This window comes from Vanacampus margaritifer, chromosome 18 (genome assembly GCF_051991255.1).
Source record: "Vanacampus margaritifer isolate UIUO_Vmar chromosome 18, RoL_Vmar_1.0, whole genome shotgun sequence".
NCBI lineage: Eukaryota > Metazoa > Chordata > Actinopteri > Syngnathiformes > Syngnathidae > Vanacampus > Vanacampus margaritifer.
In genome coordinates this window covers 33,355-53,815 of record NC_135449.1, presented here as the reverse complement: position 1 = coordinate 53,815, position 20,461 = coordinate 33,355, and the positions used below count along the sequence as shown (strand labels likewise).

The following is a 20,461-nucleotide window of genomic DNA, read 5'->3' as shown; positions in this document are numbered from 1 at the left end:
GGGGGGGGGAAAAAAACCCTCCATGCTTTAAATATGCTGATTTATTTATTTCCAAACTTTCATTCAAATGTTACTTGCAGGTTCAGACAGGTGGTGGGAAAAACTTTTGGGCCGGCTGGCCCCTCCCCCTGTGGAAAGAAGCACATGATAATAAGAGCATGCCACTCAGACATGACAGAAGCCATTTTGGGTTTTACCTTGTCAAGTTGCGGGCGTGGCCGCCGCTTAGCAAGGCGCTGTGCTGGATCAGCTCCGGTGACGTAAACGGCGCCAAGAAAGGAACTGAAAGGTCAAGCGCAAATCATTGGTTGCCAACAAGTGGTCACGCGACTGCCAAGTGTCAAGCGTACCCTGACGCCTTTCAGCCTGCTTGGTGGCTTTCTGAGAAGAGGCGGCCTGGACGCTGAGGACCCGCCTCCAGTAGTCCTCGGGGAGCGCCAGGAAGCAACAAAGAACCTGTGGTAAAAGACGCGCACGCACACACACGTCAACGTCCTGTCGAGTGTGTCAAATAAGCCTGAAAGTCGCTGACCTTGGGCTGAGTATTTGTGTCGCGCACGATTGTTAATGGCGACGGTGCAGACAGCCCGTGACCCACCAGGGTGGGTCCAAAAACCCGGGATAAATTATTCTGGTCCATCTGACACTGGGGACTCTGCATCACCCTGAAGCACAAAAACACCCACGGCTTGTCATGAAGCAATTGTCGTTTTCGATCAATTGATGTCGTCGATCAAATAACCCCAACCTTCACACCTGTTGTATTTATTTTTTTACTGCCATATAATGTATTATTCTTGAAGATTGTGTGTAAATAAACAAATTGCGTTCCAATAGTGAGCAGGTGACTTTCAAGGCGCGTTTGTGGATCAAATTACTTGTGCAGATGAAGCATGAGGCAGGCCAGCGTGTCCCTGTTGGTCTTGGGCAGCTGGTCGACGGTCCGAGAGGTGGCGGTCGACCTCTCCTGCTCGTCGCTCATCTCTGGCAAGACGCGGGCCAAAAGTTGGGACGCGACGGCACAGCACGCCGGCAATCAAAAGGGCGGCGACCGTACCTGAAGCGGCCATAAAATTGCGGTGCAGCTTGAAGGTGACCAGTGGCTCCTTCAGCCGCCGCAGGAAGTCTTTGAGGACGCCGCAAAGCACGTGGACGTCGGAAACCTCGCTCAGCGCCGGCTGCGCTTTGGCGGCCAGCAAGCGGTCGCGCAGCTCCTTCACCTGACGCTCGCCACCGGGAACTCGGTACAGGCCACGCTGAAAGCACAAACAAGCGCGGCCACTGGCGAGACCGGGGCCGAGCGAGCCGGCGAGCGAGTCCAACTCACCTCCTGCAAGCCCCGCCTTTCGATCTCTTTCACGCACTGCAGCACGAGTGCGGGAATCCGGGGATGGCCCTTGGGAGCCAAAGCCTCCAGCGAGACCTGATGGGCCGCACAAGAGACGTGAACGGCGGCATTCTCAAACCTGCTCCAAAGTCTCCCACCGTCGGCTCGCCACTTCCTGTGCCGGGGACGCACGTCCGGCTGCATTTGGCTTTGCACTCTGGATGAGAAACCAGACGGCATCTTCTGCACTTGAGCGCCATCTTGCCGAAGCGGATCCGCTTGCCGCAAGGCAAACACGTCTCGGGCCGGATCACCTGCCGGAGGGAGGAGCGAGCTGGTCAGAACTGGTTGGCGGGACACCGGAAGAGTCTCGCACCGTTTTAGAGACAAAGTCATGTTTGGGAGATTTTTCCATCTGCACTTGAGCGTCCTCGCCGTCGGCCGCAAGACCCAGCGGCGTTCGATCTGCGCAAAGAAAAGCAGTTGCCGATCGACGGCCTTCGTCAGCGACTCGACCTTCACGTTCGCCACCGACCTGCGCCATCTGCGGGAACGGCAGATTCCCGCGTGGACTCTTCAGGCGGCCCTTGCGCCATTCCGACCGGACCTCCAGGGTTCCGCACCAACGCCTGGACGGCGGCCTCCACCTCCTGACAAGCAAGCACGGCTCGAACTTTGGATTTCCTTCAGGCCTTTCATCGTTTCATGTTCGCGCACAAGTCAAGTCAGTGAAATCTCCCCATCAAGGTCCAAAAAGACCACAAACAATCTCAAGCCGTTGGGAAAAGCAAGGAGAGGATTTCATCTGGCGGATGAGTTGAAATGTTCTCACCTTCTCCACAGTTTGACCGTCCGGCAGCTCAGCAGAAACATGGCCGCTGCGCTCGTGCCTTCCTGCCGCCGCAGAAAGCGTCGGGCCCATCGACGAACGCTACACAGCCGGCAACATGTCAAACTTTGCAATCATGTTGGAGCGAAAAGTTGGCTAGTGCAGCGGGAATGATTGTTGGGAAAACTTTTTTTTGTTTTATGCTCGTGTCTATGCAAGTGACGACGAATTGTGGCAGGATGTCAATTTGTGCTCAATTACAAAAGGCCCAAAATTCACATTTGTTCATCTTGATGTCATGACACCGTTTGATCCATTTGCTTTCAGGTGCCTTTTGGACACGTGGCGCCATCAGCGTTTCAGGGAAAGTGTGGAATTCTGATGGCCTCACGACGGTCCAAATGATCCCTCAAACCAACTTTTCGGACAGCCGCGATGCTGTTTTGACTGCCGTCAATTTCGTCCAAAGACGTCACGAAAGCCTTTTGGCGAGCGATCTTACCCTCCTCTCTCGGGCTCGCGACCTCAGAGGTTTAAGCAGAGTCAAATTGGGGTCCTGAAAGCGGCAAGACATCAAAGAGGTGAGCAAGCTTCAAGTCTGTCGTGCCAACGACCGTCTCACCAAGTCATCATCCGTCCGATCGTAGCTGATGTCCGAGTGCGAGAAGAAGGACGACTCGTCGATGGGAGACAACCTGAAGCGGGGAGATTCGCTTTCAAGCAACGGCGGACGCGCGCTCGCCACCACTCGGGACTTTTACCGGCTGCGGTGCAAGCTTTTATTCGCTGCTCGCTGTTCAAAGGTGGCCAAAATGGATTTCTGCTCGTCGTTCAAACAGATGCTGCTTTTGCTGTCGTGGACCAGGACGTCGCACAGCAGCTGCATCTGCCTTTGCTGTTGAGGTGACAAATGCAAATCCTTCCAACATTGCTTTAACACGGCAATTAATGAGAGCCAATTTGGATTTTTATGCCAAATAGCATCTTTTTATGTCCTCGTTCACAATCCAGAAAACAAAAGCGACTTGCAACGTGAACGCAACACGCCCGTCATATGACGCGCATGCGCACACGGCGTCACGAGGCAATGTTTGCTCAAGTCAGGCTCATCTTTTGATCATCTCATACGGACAGAGGAGCAAATCAGCAGATGTCGACTCGGCAAGACACCGAATTGAGGGAAGCCTTCCGTTTGCGGACTGACCAGGCATTGATGAAGGTTTTCGGTCTTGTAGCGCTTCCTCATCTCCACATCCACTTGGTTGCGGGCGTGCTTGAGTTGGACCTCCAGCGCAGCTTTGGCCACGTCCGACTTGACCAGCAGCTCCTTGTACTGCTTCAGCTCCATCTCCGCGCGCAGCCATTGTTTCCGGACGCTCTCCAACTTTTTCACCACCTCCATCAACTCTGGCAAAGCGGCACCAAAGTTTATTTGGGAGTTCTCCAAGTTGACATTTTCCTTCTCAAGTGATTCGCGCCGCAAACTCCTCCGCACTGGAAGCCTTTTGCACATGCACGAGCGGCCGGCCACACTCACCAAGCTCTGTCTTCATAGCGTTTTCCTCCGTTGCAATTTGCCGGACGCAGAGAGCTCGCAGCTCCTCCACGATGCGTCGAGATTCGCTCATCCCTCAAGAAAGTGCACATGCGCACGCGGCCTTCTCGTCAAGGTGCCGCCATCCTCCTTCTTGCCTGTGGCCTTCATTAAGAAAATCTTTGCTACTTCCTCATCTCGATAACACGCCTTTAGTCGTTCTGTGGACATGCTGATTAATCCAGCTGTGCTTGCCTGACCTCAGTAACCATGACGAGAAAATGGCCAGACGCACCTGTATGGGGCCGCACCTGTCCTGGATTAATCAGATTGTCCACTCAGGAACAAAAGGAGAACAACTTTCTGGACAATAATATGTTCTATGCAAATTTTTGGGCCCCCCTCCCCACTATTTTTAACAACCCCACTCATGCGCCACAAACTACAAAGGAAAAAAATGTAATAAACACAGTGACTGCTGCAATGATGGTGAATGTCCACTTGGAGGAGCCATTTGTCAGGATGATGACGTTGAGGCATACGTCACCTCTGAGGATGCTGGGACTCGGAAGATGACGATGAGGAAGAGGGAGATGAAGATGAGCAGCAGAAGAGTATCTGACTCCCAAACACGCACGCAAGCCAACAGCTAATAGCTAAGTGCTACATGCACGCGCACACACACATTTGGACGTGCTGCTGGAAGGTAGCTCACAAGTACAGTAGGTGACAAAGTCATGCATACACACAATAGCTTTGGACTAATTGCTACCTAGCACCTTGCTGAAAGAAGCTAACACACACACACAAAATGCAAAATCCCAGGCTTCTTATTCGACGGTGAGTAACGACATGAGACTGTGTGTGTGTGTGTGTGTGTGTGTGTGTGTGCGCGCGTGTGTGCACTGGTACGTGCGCAATTGATTGTCATGTCAGCAGATGTTGATGGAGTTACCATAGAAACAGTGGTTGTGTTGTTTCTACTGGTCCTTCCGGATTTCAGCTTCTACTGGTTCTTTGTGACTTGCTGGTTCTGTTGGCTGTATGAGTTGTGGACTTCCTGGTTGCGTTTGTTTGTAAAGGGAAGCCTTTTCAAAGCAAGAAGAAATGTGATGTGCCTGCAGCCAGCGCAAGCAGTAGCCTGTCGCTTTTGCTGATTCTGTTTGGTTGACAAAATCCAGTGGACCCCGCGTTTAGCGGACCGATGAATGGACTCTATGCACGCACCCGTTCCACACCGGGGGAAGGCGGTCAACGCCTCGGAGCCCTTTACTTGTTACATTGAAGTACTGTTGTCCGTGGCCTCGAACCACCCCAAATGATACTTTTATACTTTTTTCACAGCTTTGTACAAAATGAGTTTGAGTTTGAAAGTGCTGGAAAAGTTTGAGGCTTATTCAAATGTACCTTGTTGGCGTCCATGATGCGTTCCCTTTTTTCACCCTTTTTTCACCTGCGTTCCAATGAAATGACAAGGGCTTCCCAAAAATAGCACGTGGGAGAGATGCCAAGTGCAATACTTGCTCGGACAGGAATGAGATCGAGCCTCTTTGGAGTTGCGTGCTTATGATGATGACGCTAAGCTCATGTCCGGGTTTTCCACGACCTTTGGTCCCTACTAACATGGCTGCCACACTGACATGCCTTTTAGTCTACTGGAAGCATGTGAGCAGTGTGTGTCTGTTAGCGGTCGAGCCACTTCACCCCCTTGAAATCTGCTTGGCCACTTCAGCTGACACTCCAGATCAGTAGTGGGCAAACTCGGTCCTCGAGGGCCGGTCGGAGTCCTGCAGGTTTTGGATGTTTCCCTGCTCCAACGCAGCTGATTCCAATCAACAAGATCGTTATCAGGCTTATTGCAGAGCTTGCTGATGAGCGGATCATCTATCAGCTGTATTAGAGAAGGGAAACATCCAAAACCTGCGGGGCTGTGGCCCTCGAGGACCCAGTTTGCCCACCCCTGCTGCAGGTTATTGACGTGACGACAAGCGCGGCTCACACCTTGCAGTTCAGTTAGCACCCCCTAGTGGTAAAAAGTTGATACAAGTGTTTCTTAAGTTAAACGATGACTTCAGCATTGTGTCAATGAGATGAAAAGTTTGACAATTAAACTTGTCATCTGCAGCGGCCTCTTTTGTTTGGCAGTTTTAGACTGAAGGTGGACATTTATGGCCTACGCATCTTTTCTTCCATGGGGAGGCAACATGTCGTTGTGCTTCCTATAGCCAAACATCATTTTCAGCATTTTCATGCATTTTGCTTCTTGTTGAAAAAGTTGTGGTCTTGCTCAAGATGTCGATCTTTCATCACGTGTTGCGTGTTTGTGGTCTCCAGGTGCAAATGTTGTGATCTCTGACCGCCCGCCAAGCAGCAAGACTCAAGTGGGAGATGTCCAAACGAGCTGCAGGGGGGCGGGCCAAGGGGGAGCGAGCGGACACCATGGCGAGCGTTCAAGCCGCCAATGACGAGCTGAGAGCCAAACTGATCGAAATCCAGTTGGAACTTCAGCAGGAGAAGAACAAGGTAAAGTCCTCAACAGGGACCGTGTGTGTGTGCGCGCGTCACTTTGTTGTGATGCAGAGTTGACGCACGTGCCTGTGATGTCAGGTTAGCCGTCTGGAGAGAGAGAGAAGTCAGGAAATGCGAGCGGAGCATCACCGCGCCAGCGTGGCCTTGACGGAACTGAAAAGCAAACTTCACGAGGACAAGCAGAAAGAGTTGAGCCTCGTCAGAGAGACGTTGCTGCGGCAGCACGAGATGGAGCTGATGAGAGTCATTAAAATCAAAGATGGCGAGATCCACCGCCTGAATGCTTTGGTTCTAACCTTGAGGGACGGTTCCATGGACAAGGTGAGACACCCGACCCACGTCTGACTTTCTGCACGCTTACCTGTCCGTCCGTCCAGTCCGCCTTTTGAGTTGTCGTAGCTCGGCGCTAGTAGCAGACAAGCGATCCGGGGCGCGATCCGGGGCGCGATCCGGGGCGCGATCCGGGGCGCGATCCGGGGCGCGATCCGGGCCGTGATCCGGTGTGCGCTTGTTCAGGTGAGGAGCGCTTTGCTGGCAGAGGCGGAGGAGACCCGCCGGAGCTGGGAGGCCGAGCGATGCCGCCTCCAGCAGGAGCTTCAGGAGCAACGCGGAGCAAAGCGCGGCGCCGAGGAAGCTCTGGCAGCAGCCCAGCAGGCCTGCCAGGCCCGAGTAGCCGAGCTGCGATCCGCTCATCACCAGCACCAGGAGGAACTGAGCAGAACCAAGAGAGACTGCGAGAGGGAGATCCGCCGACTGGTAGGACCGATTCCACTTCACGTCCCCACACATAACGCGTCCAAACTGAAGCGAGTCTCAAACGGGTCCGAGTGGGAACAAATGTTCTTGGGCGCTTTTGCTTTTGGGATCCTGCCACACTTTAGTCTGCTTTTGCCACAATCCCGGCACCCAAAAATGTCTGACTGAGCGCTGCCTGTCTGTATGTCCAGATGGACGAGATCAAACTGAAGGACAGAGCGGTTAGTGTTTTGGACAAAGCCCTGGGGCTGCAGGCTGGCCACGCCCACCGCCTTCAGCTGCAGACTCAGGCTGCCGAGCAGCAGATCGCAGCCCTGAGGGATGCGCAAAGGGCGGGGCTAAACTGCCCTGGAAATGTCGCTAACACCGCCACTAACAATCCTCTTCATATCGTAAGCCCCGCCTCCTCTTGCTCCCGCCCAAATACGCTTTGTGTTCACCACCTTATTCCCTCGCTCGCTCCAGCATGCGCCTCCAATCACGCCGCCATCATAAAACCAGCGCCGCTAATGTCGCTAATCACAAACGGCAGCCGACTGCTTGGGCTTGAGCCCAAGCTGGAGATCACATGACACCAATGGAGGCCATGTGATTAACAAGGTCCCGCGCTTGTGTGTCTTTAGTCTCAGGAGGATCGAGACACGCGAAGGTTTCAACTGAAAATCGCCGAGCTCAGCGCCGTCATCCGGAAGCTGGAGGATCGAAACACTTTGCTGTCTGAAGAACGCAACGAACTGGTAATTGTTTCAACCAAGTTTGTTTTTGTTGCTTTCATTGGCTCAAGCGCTTTGTACTCGATTTTGTCAATATGATGAAGTCAAGTTTGCCAGGTTGCCATGCGGCATCGTGACAAATGGAATGTGTGACTTTAATTGTGGCCCAAAGTCCTGATTGGCACTCCGGCAAAGAGCCGCCGCTCCTGCACTTTGTAGCACGCGCGCATTACGCCTCCACCAGAACTTTGCCGGGCTTCCCAAGAGCACAATTTGTGTGGCGCCAGCCAGCCTGAGGCCCAATTTGGAGCCGAATCTCAAATATGGGAAGTAGGTGAGGCGCAGCGTGAACGACGTTGAAGCCGTGTGAGAAAAAGCACACGTGAGCGTTTTGTTGGGCGAGTTCAAGCATGAAGTTGCTGCACATAAGCAACATTTGATGGCTAACTTTGCTAAAGCGATTGAATTCTGTTCCTGGCGCGATTTGTTTGTGGTTCCGCCGTACATGTGACCTTTCCTGTCTTGTTGCTGTTGTGTGTCCCGTTTGCCGGCACGAGTAGCTCAAGCGACTGAGAGAAACCGAGAGTCAGTTTCTTCCTCTTTTGGATAAAAACAAACGTCTGAGCAGGAAGAATGAAGAGCTGTCACTCGTAATGTGTCGCCTGGAAAACAAAGTGCGCTTCGTCACGCAGGAGAACCTGCAGATGGCGACGATGGTAAGACTTTAGTTTGGAAGCCAAAAGATGACGTCGGGTGAGAAAAAGTCTTTGCTGCGATCCGCAGAGAAGGCCGAGTTCGCTGAACGACCTGGACCGCGGCAACTCCGCTGGTTACCGTGGTTACAGCCAGGAGGACGGCGAAATGGAGTTCCTCCGACTTCAGGTTGTGGAGCAGCAACACATCATCGACGACTTGTCCAAGGTACGACGTACCTCCCGATGTACGCTGCGGGACTGCGGCTGTCGGCCACAAAGCTCTCGCTGCGACTGGTCACGTGGCGCTCGCCTTCTTACACATTACGAAGGGTTTCAAATAACTGGAGAGCAAATCAAATCTCCATTGCTCAACTCCAAAACCGGCCTTTTTTAAAGTTAAAAAAAAAATAAAAAATCTGCTGAAATGTGATTGGCTGGCAAGCAGTCCAAGGTGCACCCCGCCTACAATGCCCGAAAGGCAGCTGGGTTCGGCTCCAGCACGCCTGGGATCGCGGATGGATGAAAATGTTCTGAAATGCTTTTGGAGATTGTGGCCGACAGCGACGATCCGTCCGACCGAACGTCCACGATCCGTCCGACCGAACGTCCACGATCCGTACGACCGAACGTCCACGATCCGTCCGACCGAACGTCCACGATCCGTCCGACCGAACGTCCACGATCCGTCCGACCGAACGTCCACGATCCGTCCGACCGAACGTCCACGATCCGTCCGACCGAACGTCCACGATCCGTCCGACCGAACGGCCACGATCCGTCCGACCGAACGTCCACGATCCGTCCGACCGAACGTCCACGATCCGTACGACCGAACGTCCACGATCCGTCCGACCGAACGTCCACGATCCGTACGACCGAACGTCCACGATCCGTCCGACCGAACGTCCACGATCCGTCCGACCGAACGGCCACGATCCGTCCGACCGAACGGCCACGATCCGTACGACCGAACGTCCACGATCCGTACGACCGAACGTCCACGATCCGTCCGACCGAACGTCCACGATCCGTCCGACCGAACGTCCACTGCTGGATCTTCTTTCCTCTTCACGTTGACTTTTCCTGTTTTTCAGGCTCTGGAAACGGGAGCTTACGTCAAAAATGTCATTGTGAGTTGCGTTTGTGCGCTGTCGCCGTAATGTTTACATTGCGTGAATGGCAAACCTCGAACCTTTGTGCCAACAGGAACGAGATTTGTTATTACGCTACCGACGTCAAGAATCACTGAGACGAAAACGAACCGTGAGATCCTGCAGGGTGAGACCATTTTTCCTTCGTGTTTGTTGCCGATTCATTTGGTCGACCGCTCTAGAACTTCAAATAAGAATGCATCCCACTGGCGGGATCGGACCCGGCATCCCGCCAGCCACACCTGGGGACGAATGGATGTAAACATTGTCACGCTATACTACGTTTGTAACACAGAGTAAATGTGTGCGCTCCACCAAAATCTCCGGCCAAACCCTAAAACTCTGGCATAAAGTTACCTGTTGTGTTGATTTATTTAGTTTGAATTGTGTGTGTTCTGTCGTCTTGATTTCATACAAGAGACCTTTTGGAGTCCGTTTTCTTGGTTTGGATCACGTGTATTCGAAATGTGGATCAGTGTTATAAATAATTCTTACCAGAACTGTGGTGTGATTTTGTGTTTGTTTGCTTGCACGTCTGCAGGTGATCGAAACCTTTTACGGTTACGATGAAGACGTGTCGGTGGACTCGGACGGCTCGTCCTTGTCTTTCCACACCGACAAAACCCCTGAGACGGAACCCGAAGAGGTACTCACTTGTTTATAAGCGACTTGCAGATCTCAGGTTGTGCGCTGTTTTATGGGTAAGGTCTTTTTTTGGGGGGGACCAAACAAGGTTCCAAAATGTCAGAAAGCAGCAGAGGAGGCTTTAATTTGGACCATTTCAAGCGTTGGAAAGTTGGAAAGTTGGAAAGGCGATTTGAAACGTGCCGAGCCTGTCGTCTGATATTCGGCGCACCGAGCGCCTTCTGTTGCCGTGAAGTGATTTGTGACATTTGGCCGGATGGCCGCACCGTACCGGGCGCCGTCAGTGTTTCCGTCTGGCTGATTGTGGCGCTCGTGTTGTGTGGCAGGTGTGCATTCGTGAGGAGGCGGAGCTTCGCTACCGCCAGCTGACGCAAGAATATCAAGCGCTGCAACGAGCCTACGCTCTGCTGACCGAGACCAGCGGGGGAAACTATGACGCCGAGAAGGAGATCAAGGTTGACTCCCTCTTGGATCATCTCCAGGTTCAAGGTTCAATTTCACTGACGAGGGTTAATAGCAGTTGTTTCTTTTCAGACCAGAGAGCAACTGATGGCTGAAATCAGTCAATATCAAACCCGAGTCACAGATCTCGAGTCAGCACTGAAACTACAAGGACGGGTAAGCACGCACGCACAAACCTTTCATGTGTTGTCACTTTGTCCAAATGTGTTTCTTGCCAACGTCCGTCCGTCATCTTGTAGGATGTCAAGTGGGTGGAGGAGAAGCAGTTGTTGTACCAAAGGAACCAGCAGTTGCTGGAAAAGGTGAATCTCATTCATTGGATGACGTCCGTCCACAGCGTCCTTGTCACCACAAAGAGCTTCGTTCGCTCACCCATCGTCAATTCCACTTCTATCATAAGGCAGCGTTGCAATTTGCAAGGAGAGACAACAGGTTGCTTCCCTTTGAGCAACCAAAGGGACAAAGTCGACTCCAAATATATCAACGAGAATCCAGAAATCAATAAGACGCAATCCCTGCCACTTCCTGCAGATGATGTCTTCCATTTTTCAGGTGAGGCAGATGGAGGCAGAAGAAGTGCGTCTGAAAGACGACATCCAGGACGTCCGAGACCAAAACGAGCTGCTCGAGTTTCGAATCTTGGAGCTGGAGGTGACGAGACTCGGACCCCGACCGAGGCGGGCGCGAGATGTCACGTCTGACCAATGCGCGCTTGTGTCCAGGAGCGGGAGTGGCGCTCGCCTGTCCTGAAATTCCAGCAAGTTCATTTCCCGGACAGCCTGAGTCCTTTGCAGATCTACTGCCAGGCGGAGGGCGTGACTGTACGTAAGGCCCGCCCTCGCCACCTGCGCGGCGCCGCCTCCCACACCAGCGCCGTCAGCTTGTTTCTTTCTCCAGGACATCGACATCAGCGAGCTGATGAAGAAGTTGGACATCCTGGGCGATAACGCCGTAAGTGTATGTTCCACTTCTTTGCTTCAGCGCAACGTGCCGTCGTTGTCTGTCCGCCGGTTCGGATCGCGCGGCGTCCCGTTCTCGTCGTAGCTCGAGCCGTGACTTGTGTCGGGACGAAGCCAAAAGAAGCTCGTTCAGCCGGCGAATGCCGTTGTCGTTGTGTCGTGCAGAATCTCAGCAATGAGGAGCAGGTGGTTGTGATTCACGCCAGGACGGTTCTCACCCTGGCTGAGAAGGTAACGCGCACACGTTCTCGTCAGACCGCAGCAGCCGTCTCACGAAAACTTCTCCTCAGTGGTTGGAATCCATTGAAGTGACAAAGTCGGTACTTGAGCAGAAGATGCTGGACATTGAAAGCGAGAAGGTAAACGCGCAACGTCAGCAAAGAGCAACTGCGGCAACTCTGACCTTGAACCGCGCCCCTTGAACCTTGAACCTGTCTCATGCTGGCTGGCAGGATTTGTTCTGCAAGCAGAAGGGCTACCTGGACGAAGAGCTGGACTTCAGGAAGCGCTCCATGGATCAAGCTCACAAGGTAAGTGCAGCTCAAATCTCCCGCTCGGACCCGTGACGGAGGGACGAGGCTTGTGGCCGGCGCAGAGGATCCTGGAGCTGGAGGCCATGTTGTACGAGGCGCTCCCGCAGCGGGACGGCGCCGCGGCAGACGGACGGAAGGTGAAGGAGGTGCTGACGGAGCAGCAGAGGGAGGGGCTTGGGCGCGCCGTGGACCAATGGAAGCGAGCCGTCATGTGCGAGCTGCGCGAGCGAGATGCGCAGATCCTCAAAGAGCGAATGGATCTGCTTCACGTCACGCAACAGGTGAGCACGACCGGCGAACGCGACCTCGCCGGCGCTTCCCGTCACTAAGGCTGCGTTTGTCTCGTTGCGAAGAGGAACAAAGAGTTGGAAGAATTCATTGAAGCTCAGAAACGACAACTCAAGGAATTGGAGGAGAAGTTTCTCTTTCTCTTCCTTTTCTTCTCCTTGGCCTTCATCCTGTGGTCGTAACATCGGCCGGTAAGTCGGACACGCGACCTTTCAAACATTCGCTCCTCTTTGCTCGCGCGCTTGATTTGCATTTATCAAATTTGCTTTTGCGTTGAACTCCCATTTGTTACTTTTTTCCTGCTTTGATGTGCATTTTGTCAGCTGCTCCAACTTGACATGAGTTCAGGCCAAGGAAACGTCTTCATTCTGCCGGCAAATGTCTCCATCTTCACGAAATGTTGCAGCGCACGCAGCAAACACGAAGCAAGTCGGGTTATCGCAGCCGTTGCTCTTCTGCCCGTATTGCACTTTTGTCATTTCATTTTTTTTCTTCTCTCTCTCGTTTGTCTTTTAGCATCCGGCCTCCTTCTCCAAGCCCAAACCAGCCGACCTCAACGACCCACAATGCCTGCGTGCGTGCGTGCCGATTCCCAGAGCAGGTGATGACGGTTTCTACTGCCTCGTGCCTCCGATGTCAAAAGAACAATTTGACGCCGCTGCACAAATCCAGTATGTTGTGGATCTTGTTTTCAAAGGTGCAAATAAAGTCAGCGTGAACAGTACACGCATGTCATGTTTTTCTCCCAAAATGACATCCGGAAGGAGCAGCGGGGGGGCTAGGGGCGGCGGCGCGCTCCGTCCGTCTACCGGACTCGGGACCAAAGCAAACCAGAAGCTGCAACAAAGGTCACGTTCGTGTTTGCTGCCGTTTGCTTTCTGATCATGCTCGCGCTGTGCCGTCGTCAGAACTGAAATCTTTGTTCCACTCTCGGCTGGATGTAGGATGTCGGTGGGGGGGGGGCGACGCCGGCAGCAGGAGCGGGAAGCCCGGCCCCGGGGAGCCACTTGTCCTGCCTGTTTATTGAACCCGATTATTATCGGGCTTGTGCTAATGAGCTGATCGTTTGAGCCAACTGTGTTGGAGGAGGGAGACCAGGAAAGCGGGCAGGACCGTGGCTCTCCAGGACCAGGCTTCCTTCCCGACCCTGGTCTGGTCTAATCTAAAGCGTGGACCCCAAGCCGCATGCAAAACGACTTTCCATCAAATATGTTTGCATTTCCAACATGCTTTTTGGTTTGTATTTGCTTTGGGGCGGAGGTTCGTGGGTCAAGTGACTTGTTTTGTTATTTTGAATCCAAGAAATGATGAAGGACATCAATTGGTGTCTTTTAGGCTGCAAGGTTATCAAATAAAAAGCCTGCTTGCGATTGTGTGTGTGTTGACTGAGTGAATTTGACAGGCCGTTGAGTTGAGAAGTCCCGGGGGGGGGCTGGGCAACATGGGATGCGGTGGCGCTACCTTGTCACATGACCTGCCATCATTTCTTTGTCTCCAGACTTGAGCTCATGTGACAGGCATCGCGTGCGGACTCATTTCGGCTGAGGAAGGTTCGACTTGCTTTTCTTCTTTGCTGCTCTCCGAGCGAGTCCATCCAATGGAAGCTCGGCACCACCACGTCTCATTCTTGCATTTGGTGGGGTCGGGTGGCCTCGATGGCTGCCCCCGTTCCCCTTGACTGCGCTTGCTCCTCCCTCGGCGTCGGTTTGAGGTCACAAATCTCCGCCGGCAGCGCTCGCCCTCATTTGCTGCCTTTCAGCGGTCGTCTCGGTGGCGTCTCCTCTCTGTGCTGGCGACATGTCTGAAAGAAGAAGTTGTCAGGACGATGACTGCGCCTCCCTCTTGTCCAGGCTGGGTTCGGACTCTCCTCGGCCCCGGATGAAATACGGCGGCATGTTCTGCAGCGTGGAAGGCGCCTTTGAAAACAAAACGCTCAACTTCGAGTCGTTCAGCCCGCGGACGCAGCGACGGCGAAGCGCTCGCGCCGGAGAAGACTCGGCAAGAGGCGGCGGCCCGATTGCGGTCTTCCCCTCTGGGCACGTCCAGGTACGAGCAAAGCAGTTGATGTCAAATTGCTGACAAGGCGACATAACAACTTGCCTGACTTTTCTACAAATCAGTGAAAAAGGCTGGCACGGTGATTGCGATTGTAAGCTCGAACGCTTTCTTCTGATTGGCTGACATTTTCCCCCTCAAGACATTTGTCTGTGTCCGATGCACATTGAGAAGGTCGCGGTTTCACGAGCTTTACATGTGACGACATCCCCTGTACGGCGCACACTCCAATTTCAAGCAGAGAAAGGATCAACAAGTCACAAAAATGAAATGCAGGTGAAAAAAAAACATCGTCGGCAAAGCAAAGTTGAACGTTGCGTTTGTACTCGGTCGAGTGCTGTTGCCATCGATTTTCCACAAGAAAAGCAAAGGGTTCCGGGTCATTCCTTGTCTTGTTTTTCTTTGTAACATCTGTCAGCCTCACCTGTCGTCAACTGATTGCTGCATACGGCGACCCTCACCCGTGTTGTTGGAATTGAGAGCTAAGGTGGGATCATCCTGCGGCGCATGTCGGTCAATCCGAAGAGCACCAAGTCAGCCTTTTTTGAACCCGATCATCAGCAAAGACAATAAATGACAGCATCGATCGCAAATGTTTGCAATATCTGCAAAAAAAGAGACAATTCAATCTTTCCTGAAATGCTTCAGCACCAAAATGTTATTTCATCTTCAGTTGTAGTGAAAGACGGAAAATGTTCCAACATCTGCTTGAGCCGCAACATTTGGAAATGATATCGAGTGTCGTCTGCGAGTGCTTGCAGCACCTTTATTGTTCATTTTTTTCTGTCTCTTTGCAGGACAATCGTCTGATCGTAAAGGGAGGGAAGATTGTCAACGACGACCACTCATTTTACGCTGACGTTTACGTGGAGGATGGAACCATCAAGTAGTTTGCTTTTATTTCAACCTTTCCAAAATGTTGGCGTGCAAAATTCAGAAGGCGGCGTTTGTCCTCTTAAGCAGTGACAACGTGTCGTCAAATGAATTGAGTGCTTATGAAGGGATGCCGCTTTTTGTGGGGATGTGAAGTGCAGCATTAGAATCGACCCGTTGGCCGTCCGTCGGCAGTGTTTGACAATGTGTGGATGACGTGCGCTCATCTTCCCCCCACAGACAAATTGGGGAGAATTTGCTGCTTCCCGCAGGCGTCCGGACGGTGGATGCGAGCGGTCACTTGCTGGTCCCGGGAGGCGTCGACGCCAACACCAACCTGCACGCTCGCCAGCGAGGCCTGAGCCCTTCCGACGGCTTCTACCACGGGACCCGAGCGGCTCTGGCCGGCGGAACCACCACCATCAGTCGGCAAAGGCCATCTTTCACGCTGGTTTGCTTCCGCGAAGGCCGGCCGCGCATCAACCGCTGTTTGTCCACGCAGTTGACCACGTGCTGGCCGAGCCGGGGGCGGGTCTGCTGTCGGCGTTTGACCAATGGATGGACGCGGCACGCCAAAGTGCCTGCTGCGACTTTTCCTTCCATGTGGATGTGACCCGCTGGCATGACGGGCTGTGCCAAGATCTGGAGATTCTGGTCAAGGACAAAGGTGCGTCTTCCCATAAGAAAAATACACACATCAAAACACGCCACGGACAACATATTGCTGGCATCGGGCCAAAACCTTGGACCTGCTTAACCGTCACTTTTCGGGAGATCCCCAAAACGGCAAAAGTTTTTTCAATCCTAAACATTGGATCATCAAAGAGAGCAAATCATTTTCAGCACTTGGGATTGCTGAATAATTTGTACAAATAACGCCCCTATGTGTGGAATGACAAGTAGTATAGATTTTTGGAGGGAAAAAAGAAATGTGTCAAATCGTGACTTATGATGCCAGCAACATGCATTGTGTGTGTGTGCGCGTGTGCGTGTGCGTGTGCTCGTCTGCAGTGTTTTGTCTTTTTGCCAACGTTTGCTTCCACGTTGATCCATTTTGCTTTTGTCAAGCACGTCCACTTGCCGTGTGGATGACAAATAAACTTGTCTTGTCTTGCTACGGTCTCACGCTCAATCTTACCTTTGGCAAAACATGAATGCGTGACCATATTTGTCCTGCAGGTGTAAACTCCTTCCTGTTTTTTCTGACCTACAAGGACAGATATCAGAGCTCCGATTCACAGGTACGACACGATTGGGATTTTTTTAGCATTGCGGTTGTGCTCAACTCCAACAATGAGGTCTCTCCGTGCTGTGCAATCCATCCTGTTGCCTTTGGACTCGTAGCTTTTTGAGGCTTTTGGCGTCCTGAGGGATTTGGGCGCCGTTGCTTTGGTACACGCGGAGAACGGCGACATTATTGCTCAGGTAACTTCAATTGAGCCGCTTTCGCCTTCAAGCGCTTTCAAACGAAATGTCTGCGTTGTGTTTTAGAGGCAAAAGGCGCTTCTCGGTCTTGGCATCACTGGACCCGAAGGACATGTCTTGTCTCAGCCCGAAGAGGTCCCGCCCCTTTCCACTCCTGTACAGATGCCAAAAAGAGCTTGAAAGGAAGTCATGTGCTGTCAACTCCCGTTTGCAGGCGGAGGCGGAGGCAGTGCACCGAGCCGTCGCCATCGCCAAGCAGGCCAACTGTCCACTTTATGTGACCAAGGTGATGAGCAAATCCGCCGCTGATGTGATTGCCAAGGCCAGGAAGAAAGGTGACCGACCGAGCGACCGACCACCCGACCGAGCGACCGACCACCCGACCCAGCGACCGACCGCTGTTTGTCCCCTTCCAAATGTTCACTCTCGAGGGGCCTCCTGTGTCGAAGACTTACTTGCCAACAAAATAGGGAGATTTTTTTTTTCTCCAAAGAAATGGGCGTGGCTAAATGCATGTAATGTCGTCATATAAAGTGCCTCAATCCCAACAGAATTTTGTAGGGTGTGTGTGAATGTTGGTGTTGACCTAATGTTGACATGGAGGCCTTTCCTTGAAGTGAGCGTCCCAATCAAACGTGCTTTGAAGCCGAATATTTCCAGCACGTAAAGCGAGCCAGTGACTCGCTCCCTTTTCTTTTGGCAGGGATTGTTGTGTACGGGGAGCCAATCACAGCCAGCTTGGCAGTGGATGGCTCTCGCTATTGGTCCAAAGATTGGGCCACAGCTGCGGCCCTGGTGATGAGCCCGCCCCTCAATCCTGACCCTTCAACTCCACACTACTTGAGCTCTCTTTTGGCCTGGTTCGTGTTGTTTGTGTGACTCGAGCCTTTTCTGGGCATGGTTCGGAAGTAGGGATGGCAGAAATGGAACATTGAAACCATCAAATCTTTTGGAACCACTGATTCAGAAAAAGATTGGATCTTTTGGAAGGTTCAAAACATCTCTCCACAGCGCCATCCGGTGGCCAATTCTAAAATATCACATACAAACACTTGATTAAAGAAGTGTCCCTTTGACCCACATGACTATCACATCTAATCAAAAACGTGTACATTTGAAAGGCTTTTATTCATTGATTAGCTCATACACACACATTCACTCCAACACAAATGTAGTCTTCCGGGTGGGACGCAAATCCGCACCACCTGCCCCGAAGGCAAGCGTTGGCCTCGTCACGCAGAGCCTTATTTTCCTTTCTTTTTTGCGTTTGCTAAAATATGCGACAGTGACCGGGAATTGAACCGTGGCCTCCAGCGTAGAGGTCAAACCGACCAGACCACAGCGCAAGAGCGGCACCACTGAACCAACCACACCGTTCTCGAGTCTTTTGACATTTCATCATTTTGGGTGATGAATGAGCAGCGAGCGCAAATTTCCCAAAGCCAACTTGGGTTGGATATATTTTAGATTCAAGACATTTGACGCGTGACATTGTGATTTTGAGAGCGATTTATGAATGCGATTGGAATCACAAGTTCGGCCTGGGTTTCGGTACGTACCAAAACCCATTTTCCATTTTGCCATCACTATTGGTCAGGCCACAGCCGGTCCTGTGCATGCCAAGTCTACTTTTTCTTTCTCTTTGCTAGCGGCGACCTGCAGGTGACTTCCAGCGCTCAAGCGAGCTTCTGCACAGCTCAGAAGGCCGTCGGGAAAGATGACTTTACGCTGATACCGGAGGGAACCAATGGAATTGAGGAGAGGATGTCTGTGGTCTGGGACCGAATGGTGGTAAGAGACCGGGACCGACTGGACTGGAGTGCAGACTTGAATCGGTTTATAGCCAAAAAAGGAATGTTTCTTGAAATTTGACACACACACACACACAAATGTTTGGTGATGGCAGGATGGTCGCTAAGCGCAAACATGCCGCTGCTTTCGCCGGCTTCCAACCGCCAGCTTGCCGAACCCGGGGCAGCTGAGGCTACGCAATGTCGTTTGCCAGCAGCAGGTTGCCAATGTGCCAGTGCGTGAATGAAGTCTCCATTCTGATACGTGATAGCGTCAACTGATAAGCGCCACTAAAATCCGATGCGGCATTTTTTTTCATGATGAATGTATTGACATGACATTTGCAGTTTTGTTCTTGTTGTAGTGTTCGGGAAAGATAGACGAGAACGAGTTTGTTGCTCTGACAAGCACCAATGCTGCAAAAGTCTTCAACATTTACCCTCGCAAAGGTATCACTTTTATGAGCAAGTTCAATGTTTTATATAACAAACATTGACGTAAAAAATCATTTGCTTAATGTTCTGGCTGCAATTTCCAGGAAGCTGCAGTACAATAACATGTCGTGTGTGTGTGCAAACAGGACGAATTGCGGTTGGTTCCGATGCCGATATCGTTGTTTGGAACCCAAAAGACACCAAAACCGCCTCTTCCAAAACACACAACTTGGTAACAACTTTTGTCTCACAAGAATGGATGTGTTTTAGTGAGTGTTGGTCGTGTAAGTTGCCCTTCGTGTGGCAGACGGTGGAACAGAACATCTTTGAGGGTTTGGACTTCCGAGGTGTTGCAACAGTGGTGATCGCCGGGGGCCGAGTTGTTGTGGAAGAGGATCAAGTCCATGCCACAGAAGGTTGTGCACAATTCATTCCAAGGAAAGCCTTTCCTGATACTGCATACCGCAGGATCAGGGCTCGGAGCAAGGTGACCCGATGCTGCTAGCCCAGCCGCAAACGATTGCATTAATCAAGCTAATTACAAATCTATCGAAACAGGCAGCTGAAAATCGGGGCGTCCCTCGTGCGGTATACGATGGGCCAGTCCATGATGTCGGGACTGTGAGCAATACGCTGATGGCCAGATGGACTAAGAAAGCAGCCCCTTGTCTCAAAATCCAGACTGGGCCCCGGAACCTCCACCAGTCAGGATTCACCTTGGCTGGTAAATTTGCAAGAAACAAAAGTTGGTAGCTGTTTTTCTTCAAGCAGCAGATTTCATCTTGTGTTTTGTTACTCACACAGGAAGTCAGATCGATGACCATATTCCTCGACGGTCAGCTCAGAAGATTGTGGCGCCACCTGGTGGACGATCAAACATTACTTCACTGTCTTAAATCCGACTGTTGCTTCAAGTGTTCAATGAACAGCAATTGTGCACCGCGTGAAAATGCATGCAGTTCGTTCCTTGTAAACTCGTGACATTTCAACGAATGATGAATCCTCACTGTCTTTATGAACCCCTCGTTGACATGATGAAGCCACTGCATCAACATGACATTGTGTATGTTGCTGTTCTTCAGCTGTTTTGTAAACAAGGCAATTCCTGTCAAAGCAAACAAGTAGCAATTAAAGTTGTCTTAACATGAAGCCATTTTGTCTCATTGTCTTGTATAATTAGTTTTTTTTTAATGATAGATGGCTTAGGACAGAGGTGGGCAATCTCGGTCCTCGAGGGCCGGAGTCCTGCAGGTTTTGTAGGTTTCTCACTTCCAACACAAGCTGATTCCAATCAACAAGATCGTTATCAGGCTTATGCAGAGCTTGCTGATGAGCTGATCATATATCAGCTGTGTTGGAGAAGGGCAACACGCAAAACCTGCAGGACTGCGGCCCTCGATGCCCACCTCTGGCTTAGGAGAAAAGGATCGAGTCCTTCCTCTTGTCATGTTTCGTCCTGCCC

General features: G+C 51.9%; 3 protein-coding genes across 5 annotated transcripts; 2 read left to right on the top strand and 1 right to left on the bottom strand.

Annotated features, from left to right (window-relative positions):
* Positions 1-26: 26 nt before the first annotated feature.
* On the bottom strand, positions 27-4,008 carry LOC144038888 (rac GTPase-activating protein 1). Its single transcript, XM_077551724.1, has 16 exons — positions 3,694-4,008; positions 3,361-3,563; positions 2,918-3,051; positions 2,779-2,851; positions 2,659-2,712; positions 2,160-2,258; positions 1,863-1,977; positions 1,704-1,792; positions 1,486-1,641; positions 1,328-1,423; positions 1,058-1,256; positions 879-984; positions 533-665; positions 351-456; positions 198-282; positions 27-128 (listed from the first exon to the last, which is right to left on the bottom strand). Exons 1-16 carry the CDS (start codon positions 3,782-3,784, stop codon positions 83-85), a joined length of 1,785 nt encoding a protein of 594 aa, XP_077407850.1. The 5' UTR covers positions 3,785-4,008; the 3' UTR covers positions 27-82.
* Positions 3,232-13,145, top strand: jakmip3 (Janus kinase and microtubule interacting protein 3). The gene is given in 23 exon segments (XM_077551714.1): positions 3,232-4,530; positions 6,025-6,213; positions 6,298-6,540; positions 6,736-6,975; positions 7,167-7,367; positions 7,599-7,712; positions 8,249-8,404; positions 8,472-8,609; positions 9,478-9,513; positions 9,590-9,661; positions 10,076-10,180; positions 10,506-10,634; positions 10,714-10,797; positions 10,881-10,943; positions 11,194-11,292; positions 11,364-11,462; positions 11,539-11,598; positions 11,766-11,832; positions 11,835-11,959; positions 12,053-12,130; positions 12,196-12,414; positions 12,487-12,612; positions 12,938-13,145. Coding segments are annotated over 21 exon segments (2,580 nt in total). The 5' UTR covers positions 3,232-4,530; positions 6,025-6,078; the 3' UTR covers positions 12,604-12,612; positions 12,938-13,145.
* On the top strand, positions 12,487-20,148 carry LOC144038887 (dihydropyrimidinase-related protein 2-like). Of its 3 annotated transcripts, none has more exons than XM_077551722.1 (17): positions 12,487-12,612; positions 12,745-12,846; positions 12,938-13,022; positions 15,274-15,362; positions 15,590-15,774; positions 15,852-16,016; positions 16,529-16,590; positions 16,694-16,774; positions 16,841-16,909; positions 16,989-17,109; positions 17,478-17,634; positions 18,424-18,565; positions 18,930-19,014; positions 19,146-19,231; positions 19,307-19,486; positions 19,558-19,723; positions 19,804-20,148. In XM_077551722.1, exons 2-17 carry the CDS (start codon positions 12,800-12,802, stop codon positions 19,893-19,895), a joined length of 1,812 nt encoding a protein of 603 aa, XP_077407848.1. In that variant the 5' UTR covers positions 12,487-12,612; positions 12,745-12,799; the 3' UTR covers positions 19,896-20,148. The 3 variants fall into 3 exon arrangements, with proteins under 3 accessions (XP_077407848.1, XP_077407849.1, XP_077407847.1); XM_077551723.1 differs by having other exon boundaries at positions 12,745-12,850; XM_077551721.1 differs by lacking the exons at positions 12,487-12,612; positions 12,745-12,846 and adding an exon at positions 13,920-14,467 and having other exon boundaries at positions 13,004-13,022.
* Positions 20,149-20,461: the final 313 nt, after the last annotated feature.

Bases quoted from the DNA above. Each gene is read 5' to 3' on its own strand.
- LOC144038888 (XM_077551724.1), bottom strand. From the start codon at position 3,784: ATGAGCGAATCTCGACGCATCGTGGAGGAGCTGCGAGCTCTCTGCGTC. The intron at 3,052-3,360 runs GTCAGTCCGCAA...TCACCTCAACAG, and splicing joins AAAACCTTCATCAATGCCTG to CAAAGGCAGATGCAGCTGCT. The intron at 985-1,057 runs GTACGGTCGCCG...GCGTCTTGCCAG, and splicing joins CAATTTTATGGCCGCTTCAG to AGATGAGCGACGAGCAGGAG.
- LOC144038887 (XM_077551721.1), top strand. From the start codon at position 14,219: ATGTCTGAAAGAAGAAGTTGTCAGGACGATGACTGCGCCTCCCTCTTG. The intron at 14,468-15,273 runs GTACGAGCAAAG...GTCTCTTTGCAG, and splicing joins TCCCCTCTGGGCACGTCCAG to GACAATCGTCTGATCGTAAA. The intron at 19,015-19,145 runs GTATCACTTTTA...GTGTGCAAACAG, and splicing joins CAACATTTACCCTCGCAAAG to GACGAATTGCGGTTGGTTCC.